General features: G+C 46.3%; 1 protein-coding gene across 2 annotated transcripts in view; it reads right to left on the bottom strand.

The window, feature by feature from the left end:
* The window catches only part of LOC129697415 (ensconsin-like), a 104,960-nt gene extending 90,809 nt beyond the window's left edge, over positions 1–14,151 (bottom strand). Inside the window, exon 1 of one of the 2 annotated variants that reach the window (XM_055635929.1) lies at positions 13,942–14,151. In XM_055635929.1, the coding sequence (XP_055491904.1) occupies positions 13,942–13,993 (52 nt within the window). In that variant the 5' untranslated portion in view covers positions 13,994–14,151. The remainder of the gene's footprint in view (positions 1–13,941) is intronic. The other variant, XM_055635934.1, reaches the window with a different exon arrangement.
* Positions 14,152–19,353: the final 5,202 nt, after the last annotated feature.

Below are 19,353 nucleotides of genomic sequence, written 5' to 3'. Positions count from 1 at the left end.
TCCCTGCTACCTTCAGGTAGAAGGTACAGGAGCCTGAAGACTGCAACAACCAGGTTCAGGAATAGCTACTTCCCCACAGCCATCAGGCTATTAAACCTGGCTCGGCCAAAACTGTGATTATTAATACCACTTTCTGCTATTTGCACTTTATCAGTTTATTTATTCATGTGTGTATATATTTATATCATGGTATATGGACACATTTATCTGTTTTGTAGTAAATGTCTACTATTTTCTGTGTGCTTAAGCAAAGCAAGAATTTCATTGTCCTATACAGGGACACATACAATACAATACAACATTCCGTTTCCACAGCCATACAAAGACAATTTCCTACACATACACACAATTTAATTCACACAAACATCCATCACAGTGAACCCACTGTGATGGAAGGCAAAGTCTTTTCTCTCCCCTGTTCTCCATTTCTCTCCCGATGTCGAAGCCCCAGGCGGGCGATGATATGTCCCACGGCCATTTTAGGCCACGCTGGGCGATGTACAGCCCCAATCCCGGTCTAAAAGTCACAAAGTTGGAGCCCCCGGCGGGCACTGTAATGTCCCACGGCCATGAAGCCGCGCCAGGCGATGTACGGCACCGCTCCGGGTCATTCCAACCCCGCGACACGGGCTGGAGAAGTCGCGTTGCGGGAGCTCCGGGAAGCGGTCTCTCCACCCGGACCCGCGAGCTCCCGATGTCCCAGTCCACCGGACCTGCAGCTGCGTTGCTGGAGCCTCCGAGCCCCAGGAGTCGAGTCGCAGCAGCGAGTCACCACCGCTCTCCACGCTCTGAGGCCGGCCAGCCCCACGATGGAAAGTCCGCAGCTCCGCAGTCTCCCGAGCACCCAGGTTGAAGGCCGCTCCACGGTGCTAGGCCCCAACGACAACGGAGACCCGACAGGGAAACGGTCGGGTCTCCCGTATAGGGAAGAGATTTTAAACAGTTTCCCCCTCCCCCCGCCCTCCACATATACACAGTTAAAAACACTATTAAAAAAACACCAACACTACATTTAACTAGACAAAAAAAAAAAAAAAAAGACAGACAGGCTGTACGGGCCGCTGCAATGGGTGAGTCGCGCCGCCACGCCACATGGCAATAAACTCACACTTGACTTGACCTTTAATCCTAGGCATGACCTCGAGGTTCCAAATGCCTGCCATTTAATTTGCCATGCAATTCCAACTGCTACCCATGACCTCTTAAATAGTTCTTGCAAGGGCCAATTTAACCTTGGGGACAGCATCCGATCTAATTAGTAAGGGCAGGGCTCTCGCTTAATCTTTTTTTCCCTGTTGCCAGCCGGGCAACCTCGGCAGCTTTTTAGGTTTCCAAATGACAGTTTAGGTGGTCATTTAAGACGGCTTGCATGACGCGTGCGATAATGTGCTCGGACGAAGTGCGTAGTTACCAGTCGGAATTATGGCCAATGAAGCATTCACATATTATTTCTGCTTCAAATAAAGTCACAAACTAAACACATTCACCAATCAAGACATGATATATACCACAATGACATGTAGCAAAATTACAATACAGTACCTCATCTCTTTTTACATGTTGCAAAGAATGCAATTTCTATTATCTCTTTCCACTTCCAAACAAAAACATGGTTATTCAGCGTATGATCAACCTCGGTGAGACCAAGCGCAGGCTTGGCGATCACTTCGCACAACACCTCCACTCAGTTCGCAATAACCAGCCTGATCTCCCGGTGACTCAGCACTTCAACTCCCCATCCCATTCCGAATCCGACCTTTCTGTCCTGGGCCTCCTCCATGGCCAGAGTGAGGCCCACCGCAAATTGGAGGAACAGTACCTCATATTTTGCTTGTGTATTTTACACCCCAACAGTATGAACATTGGCTTCTCCAATTTCAGGTATCCTTGCTTTCTCCCTCCTTCCCCTCCCATCCCAGCTCTCCCACAGCCTACTGTCTGTCTCCGCCTCTTCCTTTCTTTTTCCCGCCCCCCCCCACCCCTCCCGACATCAGTCTGAAGAAGGGTCTCGACCCAAAACGTCGCCTATTTCCTTCGCTCCATAGATGCTGCCTCACCTGCTGAGTTTCTCCAGCATTTTTGTCTACCCATTCACACAAGTTCTGTTATCCCACTTTCCTCACCCACTCCCAACACATTAGGGGCAATTTTACAGAGACAAGTTAACCTACAAAGCCAATGCGTCTTTGGGATGTGGGAGGAAACCCACATGCTTGCAGGGAGAATGTGCAAATTCAACACAAACAGTGCCCAAGAACTGGATCGAACACAGATCTCTGGCGTGTGAGGCAGCAAGTCCACCAGCTGTGCAACTATATTTTATTTTCCAACACACAAAAAATTCTACGTTGATAACTTTGGTTACTAAAAAAAAAAAGAAACTATTCATTTTCATGTCTTAAATCTCTAAGTGACGCTATGTCCCCCTTTACAGCTACTGTATGTTTTAATTCAGTTCAAGGCTATTGGGGCAGTACATTGGTCATAAATTTGCGGCCTAAAATTGCCAGAGACCCGGAATTGTTCCTGAATAGGGGTGCTGTCTGTATGGAGTTTTGTTTTCTCGTTTATAACATTGTTTACAGAGAACTGTGTTTACATATTCTGTTGTGCTGCTGCAAGTAAGGATTTAATTGTTCTAACTGGGACGTAAGAGAATAAAACACTCTTGACTTACGTCGCTGATGTGTGGGATAGAACCAGAGTACGGGTGATCGGTGGTCGGCGTGGACTCGGTGGGCTGAACGGCCTGTTTCCACGCTGTATCTTTAAATTAAACTAAAAACACTAAAACCAGAGGAAATGTAAAGAAGGGTTTCTACCCGAAACGTCACCCAATTTTTTCTATCCAGAGATGCTGGCTACTCCATGGAGTTCCCATGCACAATTAAAGCATTGAATAATCTTCACCCTACCATACGTACCAACCAGACGCAACTAAATTTAAGACAGCTTTTTTTCCCCCCCAAGAACCCTTTTTTGCTTATGTCAAGAATCAAGAGAGTTTTATTTTCATGTGTCCAGATAGGGCAATGAAATTCTTGCTTGCTACAGTAAACATAATACAGAATGGGAGATAAATGTTTAGTGTGTCTATATACACTATAGACCATATATATACACAATAAATAAACAGATAAAATGCAATAGGCTGTGGGGAGAGAGAGATGGGGAGAGAGAGAGGGGGGGGGGGAGGAGAGGGAGGGGGGGGGGGGGGGGGGGGGGGGGGGGGGGGGGGGGGGGGGGAGAGGGGGGGGGGGGAGAGAGGGGGGGGGGGGGGGAGAGAGGGGGGGGGGGAGGGAGAGGGGGGGGGGGGGAGAGAGGGGGGGGGGGAGAGAGGGGGGGGGGGGGAGGGAGGGGGGAGGGGGGGGGGGGGGGGGGGAAGGGGGAAAGAGAGGGGGGGGGGGGGGAGGGGGGGGGGGGGAGAGGGGGGGGGGAGAGGGAGAGGGGGAGAGAAAGGGAAGGGAGAGGGTAGAGGGAGAGATAGAGAAGGGGGAGAGAAAGAGAGAGGGGGGGGGAAAGAGAGAGGGGGGGGGAATAGAGAGGGGGGGGGGGGGAATAGAGAGGGGGGGGGAGAGGGGGGGAATAGAGAGGGGGGGGAATAGAGAAGAGAGAGGGGGGGGAATAGAGAGGGGGGGGGGGGGGAAATAGAGAGGGGGGGAATAGAGAGGGGGGAATAGAGAGGGGGGGGAAATAGAGAGGGGGGGAAATAGAGAGGGGGGAAAATAGAGAGAGGGGGGAAAATAGAGGGGGGGAATAGAGAGGGGGGGGGGAATAGAGAGGGGGGAAATAGAGAGGGGGGAAATAGAGAGGGGGGGGGAAATAGAGAGGAGAGAGAGGGGGGGAATAGAGAGGGGGGGATAGAGAGAGGGGGGGAAATAGAGAGGGGGGGAATAGAGAGGGGGGGAATAGAGAGAGGGGGGGGAAGAGAGAGGGGGGGGAATAGAGAGGGGGGGGAATAGAGAGGGGGGGGGGAATAGAGAGGGGGGGGGAATAGAGAGGGGGGGGGGAATAGAGAGGGGGGGGAATAGAGAGGGGGGGGAATAGAGAGGGGGGGAATAGAGAGGGGGGGGAATAGAGAGGGGGGGGAAATAGGGGGGGGAATAGAGAGGGGGGGGAATAGAGAGGGGGGGGAATAGAGAGGGGGGGGGGAATAGAGAGGGGGGGGAATAGAGAGGGGGGGGGAATAGGGAGGGGGGGGAATAGAGAGGGGGGGAATAGAGAGAGGGGGGAATAGAGAGAGGGGGAGAGAGAGAGCCCCAATCAGCGCTCCTCGGACAACACTGGCATCATCACCCCGCTGCCTTGGCCATACCTGTCCACCGCCACCAAAGGGGGAGGCAGTTGGGATCTCCTCGCCACCGCCTCCCCTCGTCCGCCAGCCAACAGGAAGGTGCGGGGCCGAGTGGTGCAGGAGATATAAGATCTTTGCTTCCTCCTTCTTCCTCCCTCCAGGCCTCGCCGTACAGGAGGGTTTGTTTTGAAAGCGTTTATCGCTGTTGGCGGAGTGTCACACAGCGGTCGCTATCAGGGCGGGCAGGGGAGGTGGAGCCACTGCTGTTGAGCGGGGCCCGTCATTTGCTTCGACCCTCCGTCACCCCGCACCTAGTATCTTTGCCTCGCACTACAGTCGCCGCCGACATAAAACGTCAAGTTTCTTTTCTCCAGAGATGCTGCCTGACCCGCTGAGTTACTCCAGTTTTTTGGATCTATCCTTGGTATCAACCAGTATCTGCAGTGCCAAGCCGGCATTTTAGGTGGTCATTAGCACCCGGGCAACCGCTAATTCCGAGCCCTGAAGTAGTAACACAGTTGATTGGACGGATTTCCCGAAGTAAGGGCTAGGGATGGAGCTAATGGCATCTCTGATGGTCATATAGCGATCGTCAAGGGTGTTTAATCCTCTTGTGCTGCAGGAAACATGTTGGTGGTAGTTTGGAAGTGATTTCTTCAGGTTGGCTATGTTGAAGTCACCGGCTATGATAGTAAAGGCTTCTGGGTTTGCTGACAAGTGCAGGGCTCGAAATTAGTGGTTGCCTGGGTGCCACTGACCACCCAAAGTGCCGCCAGGCAACCTAAACGGCAAGTCATTTTGCCCAGCTTGGCAACTTGGTTTATACCGAAGATAGACACAAAAAACTGGAGTAACTCCGCGGGTCAGGCAGCATCTCTGGAGAAAAGGAATGCAACGTTTCGTGTCGGCGACAGCTGTCGTGCGGGTCAAAGATACTAGGTGCGTGGTGACGAAGGGGCGGAGCGAATGACGGGTCCCGAACAGCGGCAGCAGCGGCCGCGACAGCGGCTCCATCTCCTCCTCCCACACCCTGCCCGCCCTGATAAGGGCCGCTGCTTGCAAACCCGCTAACGGCGCTTTCAAAAGCAAACCCTCCGGCACGCCGAGGCCTCCCCCTCCCTCCCTCCTCCCTGCCTCAGCGTGCGGGAGGGTACAGTGCCAAACGGATGTCTGCCTGGGGTGTACACCGTGGTCAGGATGAAGGAGGTGAATTCCCTCGGGAGGTAGAAAGGACAATACTTCACCGCCAGGTTATTAGACAGGTCTATCACATCTGAGCACCACAAAGAATTGACCATGACGCAGACACCCCAACCTCTCCCTTACCACGAGGCCTGCATTCAGTCCATTCGATATATGGAGAAGCCTTCAGGCTGGACAGCTGGAAGTGAGCCATATCTGTGTGAGAGCACACAACATTCCCTCATCTCCCTTTGATTAAACAGCCTTGACCTTAAATCCTCCACTTTATTATCAAGTGACTGAATATTGGCTAATAGAATAGTAGGGAGAGGGGGTCATGGTCCCCTGTACTCCAGCACCCTGTATCTTTTTTTGTAAACCAGCATCTACAGTTCCTTTTTTCTGAATATCCCAGTGCCATAGCAAAGAACCATTTTTACATAAATATGTAAAGTTCCCTCCCAAAGCTTTAACCAAAAATTCTGCTGTCCATGAGGGAAGTCAAAATACTCATCCCACTACATAGTTTAAAAAAAAAACCTAAATTGTGATGAACTGAAAAAACAAATAACTTGTTATTCATTCAAATTATTTCTGCAGTGTGTACTTTTTTTAAAATAGGAAGTTCCAGTTTACAAGTACTTCTAGTACAATACATCTGTTCCCATCAGTTCTTTTACTGCTACATGGTCACCATATAAACAAGATGCACCACATTTTTGTAAAATGACTTTCATTTTAACATAATAAGCTTCTTATTTTTTCAATGTTAAACTTTTGGGAAATATGCTGAATTCAGCACTCACCTCATTTTACCCAAGAATCACACTCAAGAACATAAATTGGACTTTTTCAAAAATGAGTTGCATACAATAGAAACCTAAGAACTTTACTACAAAACTGTCCTTAAAAAGTTGACAAGCATTTATGTAACAACCATTTGAACTGCAAGTATCATTTTTAATTGCACCTTTATATATTTTTAAAAACAGGTATATGGACACTGCTTGACAGGTAATTAATCCGCATAAATGCTAAATTTTAAGATTTTATTTCCCTACAAAAAAATGATTACAAGCATTTCTCCTTTCACTCCAGATCAGTCACAATCCAAAGTTCAAAATGAAATCAGCAACTAGTTTCAACAGTTTTACTTTATTTACACCTTGATTGGCAATAAGATCTGTCACTGAAAACCAACTATCTAAAACTACTATACTGTATCTCTAAACGAAACTGTAAAAAAGTGACCAGTGCACCTCAACCTGATTATGAGGCTTTCCACTTTCAAATCACCTGGTGGCAATTAAAGTACAAGTCTCTAACCAGTGACAACCACCCAGTCAAGTAGAATGACATCACAGGATTGTTCCCTTTTACACAAAACACTTCCTCCTTTTCTCTTCAATCCCTCCCAAAAAGAGTCAGATCTTTGAGGACAGGTTATTAATATTCTTAACAATGAGAATTAATTCTCAGCAGTAATTTTTACATAAATCTGAACGGGCTATAACACTGAGTCCTACCAACTTGACATATAAAAGCTCACAAGGCACCATTCAAGAATAAGTCGTTTCTTTTACAACCAAGCCAATATTACATGGCACAACCTAATTAAAACAGCTTGATTGATCACTGCATTCATTATCGACCTTGGATGCCGGCTTTTTACCCACTAAATTGACTTGACTTTATTTACTTCCAAAAGAGAGTCGACCTTTCAAACAATATTCATTAGTTGTAAAGTTCCAAGGGACATCCTGGAATGGTAAAAGCTTAAGGGCCTGTCCCAATTACGTGTCCTTGGCATGTAAATTACGTGACCTCGTGGTCACGTTGAGCCGCGATGGTCCCACGAAGGTCGGACGCAATTACATGCGTACTCACAGCCGTGACGTCATTTGAAGATGGACACAAAGCTGGAATAACTCAGCGGGACCGGCAGCATCTCTGCATGGTGATGTTTCATGTCGAGGATCTTCTTCAATCTGAAAAGAAGAGTCTTGACCCGAAACGTCAACCATTGCTTCTCTCCAGAGATGCTGCCGGTCCCGCTGAGTTACTCCTGCATTTTGTGCCCATCTTCAATTTTCTTGGCCCCACTCTGGGAGTAGGTGGAGGCGGATCCGGGTCCGCAATGGCCGTGAGCCCTAGGCCGAGTTCGGCGATCGTTTGCCTGCTTCTGCTGCTGTTGAAGGTGAGACGTTGCGTCGTGCCAGTGTCTTGGGCCTGTCCCACTTTGGCTGTCAGTTCCACGACAAGCTGTTGGCGCGCGAAGATTTTGTTCACTACAAAGATTTCGGAGCCCCGTGCGATGTAGCGCACAACCGGCCCACGCGCGGCCATCCGATGCCCGTGCGCCTCAATGTGACCACGAGGTTGTGTCATTTGCGTGCCAAGATCACATAAGTGGGACAGGCCCTTAACAGTTTCCAAGTGTTCAATTTAACCCAAGTTAAAGTAATACGTTTCTGACAGATGCCTACTTCTTTACTGAAGCCACATACACCTGTCCCATTACAATACAAATGTGTTTCTGCTCCTCTGCTACTGAAACACTCATCCTGAACCTGTTGGCTCCAGGTCTAATATTTCAATGCAATCTTGCAGTAAATTACCGTTTTAATCATTTACTGAAATGTCCAAAATTCTGCTCCTCCATTTTTATGTTTGTTGACATACACTAGTTTCCATTTCAGCTGTCAGGTTTTAACATGGTCATCTTGTTTATAAAGGCATTCATGTCCTTGATCCTTATTTCATTATAACCTCCTTTAAGCTGCATGATCTCTGTCTGCCTCAGAGTCCAACATTAATTCAGTTCTATTTGTGGCCCTGCCTTCAGCCGCTTAAGCCCAATTTCATTCCCATCAAAGGTACACAAAAATGCTGGAGAAACTCAGCGGGTGCAGCAGCATCTATGGAGCGAAAGAAATAGGCAACGTTTCGGGCCAAAACCCTTCTTCAGACTGATGGGGGATGGCGGGGAGAAGAAAGGAAAAAGGAGGAGGGGGAGCCCGAGGGCTGAGGGATGGGAGGAGATAGCCCGAGGGCTGAGGAAGGGGAGTAGACAGCAAGGGCTAACAAAATTGGGAGAATTCAATGTTCATGCCCGCAGGATGCAGACTCCCCAAGCGGAATACGAGGTGCTGTTCCTCCAATTTCCGGTGTTGCTCGCTCTGGCCATGGAGGCGACCCAGGACAGAGAGGTCGGATGGGGAATGGGAGGGGTAGTTGAAATGCTGAGCCACCGGGAGGTCAGGTTGGTTATTGCGGACCGAGCGGAGGTGTTCGGCGAAACGATCGCCCAGCCTCTGTTTGGTCTCTGCTTTCCCATCAATATCACTCCCCTAAAATACCTACGTTTAACCATACATTGGATATTGGTCATAGTCCAAATTTCTCATGGTTGAGTGTCCAATTGTATTTGATAAGGTTCCCGCAAAACTCTTTGGAATATTTTATTGCATTGAGGACAAGTTGTTGTATGAACATTAAGCCTCATAGTAGGTATGTTACAAAATCTACCTGAATCGTCGTTGAGAATCTGTCCCAGCCCCGTGTGTGTGATTTTGGCGCTGTTTATAGAGGGGGCGGGTTTAAAACGCGATTTTTACTAGGCTGTTGCAATCGAAAATGTTCAGCCTAGTAAATCATTAATGGAAAATCGCTGAAAGACCCCGTCGCAAAAGGTATTATTAGTTTTTATGGCCTTGTATAATAGTTATAGTAGTTTAAAAATCACTCTCTAAACCCGCGACCTCTCGCAGCCCCAGGGTTTTATAAAGCAAACAATTAAAGGTATGTACCTTATTTTTACATTAAAAGGGGCTTCTTAAGAACCCTGTATATAAAGTTTTCTATAGCGAGTCGCTCATTTTGGGCTCTTTATATCCTGCAGTATTTTTCTGGGCATTTGTGGGCACAAATCCAGCGCAATGTGAACGTTCTAAACCAGCGCGTTCACAGGAACCCACTAGAAAGCCGATTTAAAATGGACTTTAATTTACAGCAATTGGACACTAAATTCCTTTCATTTGGCCTATAAATTGATGTAAATGAGATTTTAAAATCATGTTTTATCGTGAATTATTTGTGAATATTATTTGGACACTTAGGCTATTTAAAAATGTTAATCATTTATTAAGAAATGGATAGATGTTTAGATCTAGTAATTGAAGTTTGAAATTAGCTACTATTGGGTAACTAACTAATTATATGCTTTAATTTCAGATCATCCAAGTAAGATTATTTTATATTTGTTTCAGAATGGTTCAATCTATGATAACTGCAAATTTCATTCAGTTCTCTTAATTTTTAAGGTTATGGGCTTTTGACTGTCCATGATCATAGCTTTTTTGTTATGTCCATAGAAAATCAATAGGGAACAAGATGCTAATTTCCGAGTATGAAAATGGCCATAACTTTTTTTATTACTTGAGATATGAAAGTGAACTAGGTGTCAAAATATCTGATGGGATAAATTGCAGACTTGATTTTTTAAATCTCAAAATTTTGTAACATTGCTACTCATAGTGATGGCCATCAACATTCAAAAGTGTGATCCACACTTTAATATAAAAACACTAATTTTCCAGCTCAGACTTCATGGATAGTGTTACCATTCTCCACTCAACTCACACCAAAGCTGTGCTAGTGATCTGCAATTCATGCTTTGTAATTCAGCCTTGTCAGTATCATCCTTATTTCTCCTCTACTGTTAACATCAGAGGTAGAAAAAATACTGAAAACTACACTCATCAGAACACCTTGTTATCTTGAAGTGAATAATAAAGATTGAGCCGAGTCAATCTTGTCTTATGAACGTTTAACAATTTTTCTGCAGTTATTTGATGATGCTACTAGTCGAATAGATTAGGGGAATGAATGGCGGTGCTGAATTTGATTTTTCAGAATGCATGTGATAAAGTCCCACACATGCGGTTGGTCAACATGGTTACAACACAAGGAGGTGGGGATACTATAAAGTAGGACAATTGGTTATGAGATGGGAAGAGTGGTAACACAAATATTGTTCCCAGGTCGGGTAGCTGTGGTCAGTGGGATATTGTAGGAATCAGAATATCATAATATCAGCATCAAGGCACGCTGGTGCAGTGGTAGAGTGGCTGCCTTACAGCACCAGAGACCCGGGTTAAATCCTGAAAACGGAGTTTATATGATCTCCCCGTGACCTGTGCGGGTTTTCTTGTTTCCTCCCACACTCCAAAGACATACAGGTTTGTAGGTTAATTGGCACTGGTAAAATTGTAATTTGTCTCTAATACGTGTAGGATAGTGTTAAGTGTGCAGGGATCACTGGTCGGCGTGGACCCGGTGGGCTGAAGGATCTCTTTCTGCGCCATATCTCTAAACTAGAGTGACCAAATGACATATTTCCAAATTTGTTGATTATTAAACTAGATGTTTGTAAAAGACTTCAAAGGGATATGCAAAAGCTGTTTAAAAAAATCAAAAATCAAACGTTTAAACTAAAGTATGCAAATAATTTATAGATGAGGCTCTCCTCGATATCAAGCTCTTGCTCCTGCTCCCCCCCCTTCGTAACAAGGACAAAGTCCCCCTTGTCCTCACCCCATCAGCCATCGCATACAGCATATAATCCTCCAACATTTTCGCCACCTCCAACAATATCCCACTACTGGCCACATATAAACCACATAACAATTACAGCACGGAAACAGGCCATCTCGACCCTTCTAGTCCGTGCCGAACGCGTATTCTCCCCTAGTCCCATATACCTGCGCTCAGACCATAACCCTCCATTCCTTTCCCGTCCATATAACTGTCCAATTTATTTTCCCATCTTCCCATCTCCACCCCTTTCTGCTTTCCGCAGAGTCAGTTCCCTCCGCAACTCCCTGGACAACTTCTCACTTCCCTCCCAAACCCCCCCCCCCCCCCCCCAGGTACTCTCCCCTGCAACCACAGGAGATGTATGCCAAGAACCCTGACAGTCTTTCAGGTGAGGCAGAAGTTCACTTGCACCTCCTCCAACCTCATTTACTGTATCAGCTGTAGCAGGTGTCAACTCCTGTAGGTCGGCGAGACAAAGCACAGGCTCGGCGATCATTTCATTGAACACCTCCGCTCAGTCCACCTTGACCTACCTGATCGCTTAGCACTTTAATTTCCTTCCCATTCCCAATCTGACCTGGGCCTCATCCATTGTCAGAGTGAGGCACAGCTCAAATTGGAGGAACAGCATCTCATATTTCGTTTGGTTAGTTTACACCCCAGCGGTATGAACATTGACTTCTCTAACCTCAAATATCCCTTACTTTCCCCCTCTCTCCATCCCCTCCCCTTTACTGTCTCCTCCTACATTCTATCTTTGTCCAGCCCACTCCCCTGACATCAGTCTGAAGACAGGTCTTGACCCCGAAACGTCACCCATTCCTTCTCTCCAGTGATGCTGCCTGTCCCGCTGAGTTACTCCAGCATTTTGTGTCTACCTTCAATTTAAACCAGCATCTGTCGTTCTTTCCTATACAATAATCCGAGTTGTTCAATATTAACTCAGAATGTTTTACATCTTTGAAAATATAAATGGAAAATATTAGGTGCAAGTAGGTGCAAGCCTAATTATCATATTTTGAAGAAGGGTCCCCATCCGAAACATCACCTAGCAATGTTCTCCAGAGATGGTGTCAGACCTGCTGAGTTACTCCAGCACTGTGTGGCTTATCGTTTGTAAACCAGCATCTGCAGTTACTCCTTACTACCATATTATTTTTTTCAGAACTGCATCTTTACTGCTGATTCCTCGAATTTATCAGACCAAATACTATCAGACAAACTTGAAAATGACAGGGGAAAGCTCGTCTCGTTATTCGTGAAAGGGTGTATTTTATCTGTTGAACATGCAAAATGCGGGTGCTATATGGGAAACGTTACATTATGACCCGAAAGTGTAACTGTTTCTCTTTCCATGAATGTTGCATGGCACACTGAGCGTTTTCAGCATTTTTGGTATGGATTTCCAGCATTTATATTTCCACGATACTCTACAATACATCTCAGAAGCTACATTTTATCTCAGGCGAATGAATATAAACACCAAATAAAAATCAAGAACACTTTCTACTGTCCGGAATTTTCTCCGCGGTTCCGTGGAATTCAATTCACAATGTTGTTAAACTTAATTTCTAATGATACTTGTTTAACCACCAACTTTCAACGCACCGCGATACAAAATACTGCGGTTTCAGAATGATTATGTGGCAAGGAATTTGGGTGTTCACGTTTTCTAATACAGCTGCAGGAAGCATTCGGCAGGTTCATGCTCAACATTACTAAGCTTGATAGAACAGGCAACATCACATATATATCCAGCCGCACCCTTCATCCTAAACCCAGCGCCAGGTAAAACATTGAAAGTGAACGATACACGTCGCTGCACAGAGTGACGATATAATCTTTATACAACGAAAGCCTGACACTTTCATTTATTGAGTGGAATAAACGTGAAGCAGTCGATGATTTAATCCATGGGTATTCAACATTTTTTACAAAACAACGTAAACGTCTTCAACAGCTTCTTTTCCCCCCATTGTATTTGTGAAGAAATATGTTCAAACAGAATTTAATTGAAAAGCTAACTCGTCCTCAAGACAGTTCAATCAAGCAAGGCACATTGCTGGAAAGGAGACAGCGTTAACTAAAACGGCGTTAAACAAAGTCACGACTCAATTGGGGCTATTTCAATTACTTTTCCCTTTCTTGTGTCACTTGTTGTTCCTCTTTGCAACGACGCTGGTCCCAGGTCCGTCGCATGCCCCGGGATTAGCTGCAGTTCCCAGATCAGGTCGCGTCCCCCGGACTTGCTGCGGCTCCCAGGTCGCCCGGGACGAGTTGCAGTTGCCAGGCTGTATAGCCCAGTTGTTAGTTGCCAGGCTGTAGAGCCCAGGTTGCCCCCGTGCCCCGGGACTAGTTGCAGTTGCCAGGCTGTATAGCCCAGGTTGCCCCCGGGACTAGTTGCAGTTGCCAGGCTGTAGAGCCCAGGTTGCCTCCGTGCCCCGGTACTAGTTGCAGTTGCCAGGCTGTAGAGCCCAGGTTGCCCCCGGGACTAGTTGCAGTTGCCAGGCTGTAGAGCCCAGGTTGCCCCCGGGACTAGTTGCAGTTGCCAGGCTGTAGAGCCCAGGTTGCCCGCGTGCCCCGGGACTGCCCGCGACGCGAGCTCCGCCAGTTCCTGGTGCCACGCGCCGTCACGTGGACAAGTGGTCGCTCGAGACAAACGGCCCAACCGCCAGTCCCGTCCCGTCCCGTCCCTCCCGGGCCCCGCTTCAACACCGGCTTCAGGTGCGCCTCGCCTCGCCTCGCCACCTGCTCCCTCCTCCTTGCCGCTCTCCCTCCAGCCCCCTCGCCCAAAAACTTTCACCTTCTCTCCTTCACATAAGCGTTCTCGCCCTGATTGTACATGTCGAGGACAACCATAAACTCACCGGCGCCGTCGCCGCCATCCACTCGGGATGCGACTCCCTCCGCCTCCGCCATTGCTCCTGACGTCAGCAGCAGGCGAACCCACCTTGGGGCGGCGGGAGATTCAACCAGTGAGAACACGGGCCCCGCCTTCGTCTGAGACAGGTAGCAGGTTGATGCATAGAGACCAACAGGTAACGGCGGGCGGGCGGGCTTAGCAGCATGCACTACACAGACACATCATGCGCGGGTCACACAGCTCCAGGTAGCAACTGGTATTACACCAACACATCACAAAGAAGTGACACGGTTGGTGGATAACAGCGATCATTACATAAATATATCTCAGGACTTTGGATGGATGTTGCAAGAATCAATATGATGCATTAACGTATTGCACATGTAATAACAGTAACAGTACGCAATAAACGAGTCATGCAGCACATTTATGAAACAAAGTAAGATAAAACATGGTCACGAGAAACACACACATATTGGTGCGCAATATATTAACAGATGAGCTAAAAAACTACTTGGATGCATTTCAAATACTGGATTAACACTTCGCTGGTGGCATTATTTAATTTTTGAATGTATACCGGCAGTCATTTTTTAGAGTCCATCAGTTAGAATCGGAAGAAAATAGTTCTGCCTAAATACCAACATTAGACAACAAAATGCTGGAAATGCTCAGCAGGTCAGATAACAACTGTGGTAAGACCATTTCAGGTGGCATTTCATCTCAAATCTATTCTTTATTTTATCAATCAAAATCTAACCACGTGTTCACCAAGTCTGAAGAAGGGGCTCCACCCTAAACGTTGCCTATTCCTTCGCTCCATAGATGCTGCCTCATCAGCTGAGTTTATCCAGCTTTTTTTTCGATTTTTCCAACATCTGCAGTTCTTTATTAAGCATCAGTTCAAGAACTATCACCAACTAATACATCAGATTCTGCAACTACAGTAGTTATTTATGAATAGTTCAATGACTAAAATGATCCGACCACATTCTATCAAAATGAATTTGCAAGTGGCAGCAAAATCCAGCACGAGTCTCGAGTGCAACCATAGGGCAAACAAAACACTCCTTCATATATGTTTTAAAAATCTGCATAATAAATTCAGAGATGGAAACTCAAGTGAGGTCAAGTCGAGTTTAACAACTGTGATATACCGAAAAAATGAAAATCTTACTGAGTCCATCACATTATGTAGCTTTGTGCATTGGAATGACATTACCAGATTTATGATGCGACCAGTCACAATATTACTGTTCATCTGCAAAGGTTTGTTAGAGCATTCAGTGACATGTCAAATCTCTTCAAACTTCTAAGGAAGCAGAGGCGCCTTCACGCCTTATTTGTGATTACATCTCAGTGCTGCGCCCAGGATCATCCAGAATGATAATGCCCAGGAATTTGAAGCTGTTAACTCTCTCCACCACTGACCCACCAAAGAAAACTAGCGTGTGGTCCTGACTTCTCCTCTCTGAAGTCACCAATTAGGTCCTTGGAATAGCTGGAGTAACTTAGTGGGACAGGCAGCATCTCTGGAGAAAAGGAATGGCTGACATTTCGAGTCGAGACCCTTCTTCCGACTGAAAATCATGGGAAAGGGAAACAAGAGATATAGACGATTATGTAGACATATAGAACAATGAATGAAAGATATGCAAAAAAGTAATGATGATAAAGGAAACAGGCTAATGTTAGCTCTTCGTTGGGTGAAAACGAGAAGCTGGTGTGACTAGGGTGGGGGATGGATGGAAAGAGAGGGAATGCCAAGGTTACTTGAAGTTAGATAAATCAATATTCATACCACTGGGCTGTAAGCTGCCGAAGCGAAATATGAGATGCTGTTCCAATTTGCATTTAGTCTCACTGACAATGGAGGAGATCCAGGACAGAAAGGTCAGTGTGGGAATGGGAAGGAGAATTAAAGTGTTTAGCCACCGGGAGATCGGGTAAGTCCAGGCGGACTGAGCAAAGGTGTTCCACGAAATGATCGCCCAGTCTACGTTTTGGTCTCACCGATGTATAAGAGTCCATATCTTGACACAATGGATATATCTTGAACAATAGATACAGTAGATGAGGTTGCAGGAAATGCAAGTGAACTTCTGCCTAACCTGCAAGGACTGTCAGGGTCCCTGTCGAGGGAGGAGGTATAGGGACAGGTGTTGCATCCTCTGTGGTTGCAGGGGAAGGTGCCTGGTGAGGGGGTGATTTGGGTGGGAATTGATGAGTTAACTAGGGATTTGCAGAAGGAACAGTCTCTGCGGAAGGCGGAAAGGGGTGGAGATGGGAACTTGTGACTAGTGGTGGGATCCCATTGAAGGTGGTAAAAATGTCGGAGGATTATGTGTTGCATGCAATGGCTTAAGGGGGTGACTAGGGGGACTCTGTCGCTGTTGTGATTGGGAGGAGGGAGAGCAAGGGCGGAGCTGTGGGGTACTGAGAGGGCCTCATCTATGATGGGATAGGTGAACCCCCCCCCCCACCCCCCGTTCCCTAATGAATGAGGACATCTCGGCTGTCCTGGTATGGAACACCTCATCTCGGGTGCAGATGCGGTGTAGACAACGGAGTTAGGAGTAGGGGGATGACTTTGCAGGAAGCAGGGTGGGAAGAAGTGTAGTCGAGATAATTATGGGAGTCAACAGGTTTGTAACAGATCTCAGTCGATAGTCTATCTCCTGTGATGGAGACTGTGAGATTAAGAAGAAGAGAGAGTTGTCAGAGATGGTCCAAGTTGATTTGAGTGCAGGATGGAAATTGGTGGTGAAGTTAATGAAGTCCATGAGTTCTGCAATAAAGTTTGGGGATAGGGCCAGTGTAACCTGGAACAGGAATTGTTCAAAGTACCTTACAAAGAGTCAGGCATAGCTGGGGCCCACGAGGATGCCCATAGCTACACTTTTGATTTGGAGGAAGTGGGAGGAATCGAAGGAAAAGTTGTTAAGGGTGAGGACCAGCAGCTCTAGGTGGAGTAGAGTGTTAGTAGAGGGAAATTGGATAGTTTTAAGAAGAAGGCTTTAAGGCCTTCCTGCTGGGGGCTGGAGGTGTAGAGTGACTGAATATCCATAGTAAAGATGAGGGAGTGGGGGCTCCAAAAGCGGAAGTCATCAAAGAGATGAAGGGCTTGTTAGGTATCTTGGACATAGGTTTCGGAGAGCCCTATCCCCGAACTCTATCTCCGTTACATTAACAATTACATCTGTTCTACCTCCTGCACCCATGCAGAACACGTGGACTTCATTAACCTCACCACCAATTTCCATCCTGCACTCAAATTCACTTGTGCCACCTCCGACACCTCCCTCCCCTTTCTTGATCTCACAGTTTCCATCACAAGAGATAAACTATCAACTGACATTTGTTACAACCTTCCCCTGCAACTGCAGGAGACGCAACACCTGTCCCTATACCTCCCCCCTCGACTCTGTCCAGAGACCCCAACGGTCTTTTCAGGTTAGGCAGAGGTTCACTTGCACATTCTCCAACCTCATCTATTGTATCCGTTGTTCAAGATGTGGACTCTTAAACATTGGTGAGACCAAACGTCGACTGGGCGATCGTTTCGCTGAATACCTTCACACAGTCTGCCTGTAGCTACCTGATGTCCCGGTTGCTAAACACTTTAATTCTCCTTCCCATTCCCACACTGGCCTTTCTGTCCTAGGTCTCCTTCATTGTCAGAGTGAGGCTAAACGAAAATTGGAGGAACAGCATCTCATATTTCGCTTGGGCAGTGGTATGAATATTGATTTATCTAACTTCAAGTATTCCCGGCATTCCCTCTGTCTCCATTCCTCCCCTTGTCTTCGCACCAGCTTCTCGTTTTAACCCAACAAACAGCTAACAATGGCCTGTTTCCTTTATCGTCATTACTATTTTGCATATCTTTCACTCATTGTTCTATATCTCTCTACATCATCGTCGATATCTCTCGTTTCCCTTTCCCATGACTTTCAGTCTGAAGAAGGTTCTCGACCCGAAACATCACCAATTCTTTCTCTCCAGTGATGCTGCCTGTCCCGCTCAGTTACCCCAGTTTTTTGTGTCTATCTTCGGTTTAAACCAACATTTGCAGTTCCTTCATACCCAATTAGTTCTTTGATTTTATTGATGTTGAGCAAAAGATTGTTGTTGCAGCACCGCTCCACAAGGTGTGCTATCTCTTTTTTGCTTGTTGACTCATCACCACCCGTGATTCAGTGGTGTCATTAACAAATTTATAAATTGCTTTGGTGTCATGCTCAGCCACGTAGTCAAGGGTGTAAACAGAGGAGGGGACCAAGCACACAGTTTCAAGATTGATGGTTGGTAGCGGGAGATGTCATTATCAATAAGTTTCCTTAATCTTTTAATTTGTCAATTATACCACCATTGTTGGACTAATAATGAGTAACAATGACAGATTTACAGGGGGGAGACTACAGATAATCTGATTGAATGGTGACAGAACAACAATCTTGTTCTCACCATTACCAAGGATATAACTTCAGTAGAAGAAAGCCGGGGATCCATGAACTACTTCTTCATTGATTGAATAATAGTGGATAAAGTTAAAAGCTTCAGCTTCCTGGGCGTATTTACTGTAAATGGCGACATGTGGTCCACAAACAGCAGCTTGACCGACATAGTCCTGTTATACAGATGGTCCAAAGCAGAATGGAAATCTGGTAAGAAAGCACCTGCTGTTGACCTGTTGTGGCAAATTAAATGGGATCCAGGTCATTTCTGATGCATTGATTGGACCCATAACCAACCTTTCCAGGCACGTTGTTACAGTGGATGTAAGTGCCGCTGGAAGGTATTCATTGAGGCAGGTATCCATGCTCTTCTGGTACCATAGACGCCCAAAAAGTGCATGGTGAATAATTTATTATTTAAATTTATACTTTAATAGACCTTATATATATCTGACAGGTATCAAAACAAAGGTGTTACCTTTTAAAATAAAAGAAAGGTTTGCATTATTTACTCTGCTGTCAGAACCTCTCAACGGGCAGAAGCGCTACACAGCCAACCAGTGATGGAAATGGGTTTTAGGAACTAGGGGTACGCTAAGGTCCGTGAGGCTGAGGTTGGGATGGAAGTGGGGGGGGGAGTTTTTTAAAAGTGCGGACATACCCATGTAAGAGTACAAGAATGCATAACTTGTTTATTGTGTATTTTGGGCACAAATTGACAAATAGGAAAACAATAAAATCAGAATTCCGATTTAAATCGGAAGAATGTCATGTCTGATCTGCTGCAAAGATAGTAGTATCCGCTCTAGTATCTTTGATCTGCAGTTCCTTCCTATTGAAGAAGAACCCTGGCCCGAAACAACTCCTAATCCATTCCCTCCACAAATGCCGCCTAGCCTGCTGAGTTCCTCCAGCACTCTGTGTTTTTTATTTAACTCTGAAATTGAAGATAGACATAA

This window comes from Leucoraja erinacea, chromosome 5 (genome assembly GCF_028641065.1).
Source record: "Leucoraja erinacea ecotype New England chromosome 5, Leri_hhj_1, whole genome shotgun sequence".
NCBI classification, from domain to species: Eukaryota; Metazoa; Chordata; class Chondrichthyes; order Rajiformes; family Rajidae; genus Leucoraja; species Leucoraja erinaceus.
The sequence above is the reverse complement of the archived record's forward strand: the minus strand, read 5'-3'. Positions and strand labels throughout refer to the sequence as shown.